The sequence below is a fragment of the Muntiacus reevesi genome, chromosome X (assembly GCF_963930625.1).
Source record: "Muntiacus reevesi chromosome X, mMunRee1.1, whole genome shotgun sequence".
NCBI lineage: Eukaryota > Metazoa > Chordata > Mammalia > Artiodactyla > Cervidae > Muntiacus > Muntiacus reevesi.
This window is the reverse complement of record NC_089271.1, coordinates 94,333,130-94,337,446: the sequence shown is the minus strand read 5'-3', so window position 1 is coordinate 94,337,446 and position 4,317 is coordinate 94,333,130. Positions and strand designations below refer to the sequence as shown.

General features: G+C 53.9%; 1 protein-coding gene across 1 annotated transcript; it reads right to left on the bottom strand.

Moving 5' to 3' along the window:
* Positions 1–587: 587 nt before the first annotated feature.
* LOC136153571 (heat shock transcription factor, X-linked member 3-like) lies at positions 588–2,058 on the bottom strand. The gene is made up of 2 exons (XM_065915515.1): positions 1,573–2,058; positions 588–1,181 (listed from the first exon to the last, which is right to left on the bottom strand). Exons 1-2 carry the CDS (start codon positions 2,056–2,058, stop codon positions 588–590), a joined length of 1,080 nt encoding a protein of 359 aa, XP_065771587.1.
* Between the last annotated feature and the right edge of the window lie 2,259 nt (positions 2,059–4,317).

Below are 4,317 nucleotides of genomic sequence, written 5' to 3'. Positions count from 1 at the left end.
CTTGTCGAAACCTTGTACTTGTCTTTGGGTTTGGGGTAATGTGTTTGCAAAGCCCTTGGCGGGTGGGGTGACCCTGCCTTCCAGTCAACCTCTGGAGGGGGGGCCTGGATCAGGAGCTGGGATGCTCAGCTGATGATCAGAAACTTGTGGCATCATCGGGATACCCAGGAGGAGCCCCTTCTGCTGCAGGGTGCATGACTCATGGAAGGTGACACCCCCAAGGTCAGGAGTCCAGCTGGGCCATCTGCTGAGTGACAGGAAAGGCCCAGGGACCAGTTCACCCTGGGTTCACCTCAGCGCTCACCTCATGGGTCAGACCCTTGGATGAGCCTGTGAAATGCTGCTGTTTCAGATGAAAAGAGACCATGGGGACTGAACTGAAGCCTGTCTGGTGCATGGGCTTCCAGCCTCATCTTGTTCACCTGTGCCATGTGTGAATACAAAGGGCAGATAGAAAGAACACAGGTTTGCAGTTCTCACTTGATTGTTTATTTACTCCAGTGGAGTTTTGCTTTACATTATTAGAGCCAGAAATCTATTTTTGATTACAAGAGAGTGCTTTTGAGTGTTCCTAGGGATCTGGCAGCTCAGGGATTGGGCTTTTTCTTGGCCTGCTCGCAGAGGGTGCACTTATGATCTGAGGAATCTCCCTGCTCCTCCTCTGACTCAGGGGCCTCATCTGGGGCCATGAATAAAAGGCCCGCCATCAGGCTGGAGTAACAAGTGTTGTACAAAGTCATCACCGATTCACTATCTGGGTACACTGGGGGGCTCTCAGGCAGTTCCCCTGGGCTGTCCCTTCCAACAGTAGCTGGGGACACAGATGTGGCACTGTTGGATGGGCTTTCTCCACTGGGGCCACCCTGCTCACTGGGGAGATGGTTTCCCCCAGCCTGGCTGGCTACACTACCCATAGACCAAAGGTCAGAAAACACAAATGAGCACTGGCTGGGGGTTCTGCAAGCAGTGGGCATTCCCTTCTGGACTTTGTTGCCAACCTCTTGGGTGAACTCGTTGTGGTGGAGTCGGGGAGAGTGTCTGCTCGCCATCACTCGCTTCTTTCTCTTTGGGGTCTCTGTTGTTCCAGTGGCAGGTTGAGAAGTTGTTCTGGGGTTGCCTTTCCTCTGTATGTTCTGCAGGAGTAGAGGCTTGTCTCTCTGAAAATTGGAGTTGCGATAGATCTGAAAGGAAATGAATCACTTTAGCCATGAGAGGGGAGAAGAGCCCTTCCTTGCCGCACTCTCCCCACAACCATCGGGTCGTGCCTGTGTATGGAGACAAGGTCTCTTCATTCCTGGCAGGTTATGAGGTTCTGGAATGTCACTCACTAGAGCTCCCCCGGGGCCATCCTTGCTTGAGGTGTTCCCGACTCTCCCTGACATCAAGTGGCCCCTCAGGATCTGGCGTCACCACCAAAGATCCTAAGGGGGGGTGGTGGCGGGACACGACAGACCCTGCGTTCTCCTCTTTCCTTAACCACTCTCTCATGAGAACAACATTCTCCTGGGAAATGAAACCCATCAGCCCTCAGCTCATCTAGTCTAGTCTCCCCAGAAGGGCATTCTACATTACCATCAACTTCTTTCTTCTTTCAGAGCGACCTGAAGAGCGAATTTTTCTGAACCCGTACAGGTTCAGTTCACGAATGAAGCTCTTTATGCTGTCTGTCTCGCAGATCTGATCGACACCTCGGCGCTGGAGGACCTCCATCTGGAAGAGATCTGCCTCGATGACCACCATGTCTCCCTTATCATTCCAGTGCACAGAGGTGAAGGTCGCATCCTCCATGATCCTCCAGAGCTTCCTGGGAAAGGACAGCCCAAAGCTGGCGTTGATCTCATTCTCGTTGGCCATTTCTGGGTTCAGGCCCTGTGGGGGCAGATTGTCATGGAGGCCTGGATCTGGGCTCTCAGGTTGGTCACCCTGCTTTTCCAAAGCCTCCCCTGAATCCACATTTGGATCTGGGGAGGAATCACGGGGGTCCCCTGCTGAGGGCTCCCCATCAGTAGATGGGGCCAGCAGCGCTGCCTGTGCCTCATGGGAACTCTGACTAGCCATTGAACCAATCGAGCTCAGGAGCATTATCTACCCAAGCAGTGAATGCTCAGGGCAAACAGGCCTCAGACCAGGGTCGGGGTGCTCCATAAATACTGTCTGGAGATTCTAGAATCTGAGTCATGGGACAGGCAGCCAATTAGGGGATCAGCTTCCTTATTGTTTCATGATGTCACAGAGGTGATGTGGAGAGGCAGCCCTGGCCCAGTGTGGGGGAGGGGGCATGGGGATGGAGATGGGATCCCCAGCTTGTCTCTTGTCTGAAAGTACAGAAAAGTTTGTTTCAGGTTGCCTGCAAAGGCTCCCATCTGCTGCCAGGTGCCTTGTTTCAGGGGGCCAGGCCCTGGATGGGTTGACAAATACAACCCTGGCTCCACTGCCCTAACAATGTGCAGACCTGTGGCTGGCTTCTGCTGAAGGGCCAGGCCATGGCAAGTCCTGGGTCTACAAACACCAAGGGAGAACCCAGGGGTCAGATGGGACCTTGGTGACTGTCCCTCCCAGAAGATGGGGTCTGTAGCAGACTGATTGGCCTTGCCTGAGTTGGTGGCCCCTCCATCCTTTCCCCTCTTCTGGCTTTATTGTCTTCCAGCTGACTGCTCCTGGTTGGTCAGTCCCGCTCAGTTGGCCCCAAAGTCAGAGTCCTGTTGTCCTGCCCCCACCGACCCCCAGGTCGAGCTCTCCCCAGAGTAGGGCTGTGCTCAAGCACAGTGCGAGCGACCTCATATTCCACTTGACTGTCCCCAAGCACCTGAGACACAGAATCCCCAGGATGCTGTGTGGGACGGCAAACCAGGTGTCCACTGAGTTTGCAGTCTCCCGAGGTCTGCCCACCCCCAGATGGCATCCCACTGCAGATCACACGCTGTTGTCTTCAGTTTCCAATTTTTCCATAAACACCACTCTGGTGGCCCTAGAGCGTTCACTTTGGGAACACCTGCATGTGCTTTTCCCCTCCCCAGAGCCCCAGATTCAGACTCCTTGGTGGCTGCTTTGAAAGCCCTGTTTCCTTTTGTCAGTGGGGTGCTTGGGCTTTTGCTACCTGCAGTCCTGGCTGCCCACGTCCAACTTGAGTCTATTTGGATAACTAACCTTTGAAGTACTTGATTGGGGGCTCAAGGTACAGCCTGTTGTGTTGAAAACAAGCACTTCACTGGTCCTCTTCAAGGCCAGCTCTGATCTTCCCCGCCCCTACCCCTCTCCTAACCTCCACTCTGGACCTGTTCTCGGTTACCCAGATGGCAGGTCCATGAAATGATTTTGTTGGCTTATGGGTTAGGCGCTTTTCAAGGGCCCTCCTTTACACACACTCACTCCCAGGGACATGTCTGACTTGTTGAGCTAGATGTGACCAAAGGAAACCCCCGTCTAACTGTATTTGAAAAAGGATGAGAGCCTGGGTGTGGGACTGGATGAAACCCGAGTGAGAATCACTAGTCTTCACTGCAAATAAACAGTAGAGCAGTGGGTTTGGAGATGCGTGTTCTCTGGGACTTCTGGGCCACTGTTCTTGAAAATCACCATGTAGAAAACAGACTGGCACCTTGGAAAGGCCCATATTCAAGGACCCTAGGACACTGTCTCCCAGTTCTGCCAGTAGCAGGGTCATTTTCCCTGTGTGAGGGCCAGTCCTTGGTGTCTTAAAGGGGAGAGCCAAGAGGGTATGGAAGAAGCTCTCCCAGGGGCCTTTCTGCCTAAGGACTGGATGAGCTCCAGGCTTCAACTTGGGCTTCCCCTAGCCTTTCTTCAGTTCCTCTGACTGGGACATGACTCTGAAGGCTGTGAGTGTCAGTGAGAGCCCCTGGTGACTCCTCCAAAGGGAGTAGAAGGTCATGGCATCTGCGGGCAGCTTAGCTAGGTGGCCTTTCTTGCCTCCTCCATGCTCGGTATCCCTCCTCACCCACTGGATCTTGACGGAGCTGGCTTTTTTGATCCCACTCCTCTGGGCACCACCCGGGCCCTGGCAGTGGGTTTGTGTGGCACCAAGGGAGTCTTTGTCAGCCATGACTCAGACACTTGTGTAGTGCACACACAAGCCCTCATGATGCCCAGTTCAGTTCAGTTCAGTCACTCTGTCGTGTCCGTCTCTTTGCGACCCCATGAATTGCAGCACGCCAGGCCTTCCTGTCCATCACAAACTCCCGGAGTTTACTCAAACTCATGCCCATCAAGTCGGTGATGCCATCCAGCCATCTCATCCTCTGTTGTCCCCTTCTTCTCCTGCCCCCAATCCCTCCCAGTATCAGGGTCTTTTCCAACGAG

Excerpts from the sequence above, each read along its gene's own strand:
- LOC136153571 (XM_065915515.1), bottom strand. The coding sequence starts at position 2,058 with ATGGCTAGTCAGAGTTCCCATGAGGCACAGGCAGCGCTGCTGGCCCCA. Across the intron at positions 1,182-1,572 it reads AAAGAAGAAAGAAGTTGATG|ATCTATCGCAACTCCAATTT; the intron begins GTAATGTAGAAT and ends ATTTCCTTTCAG.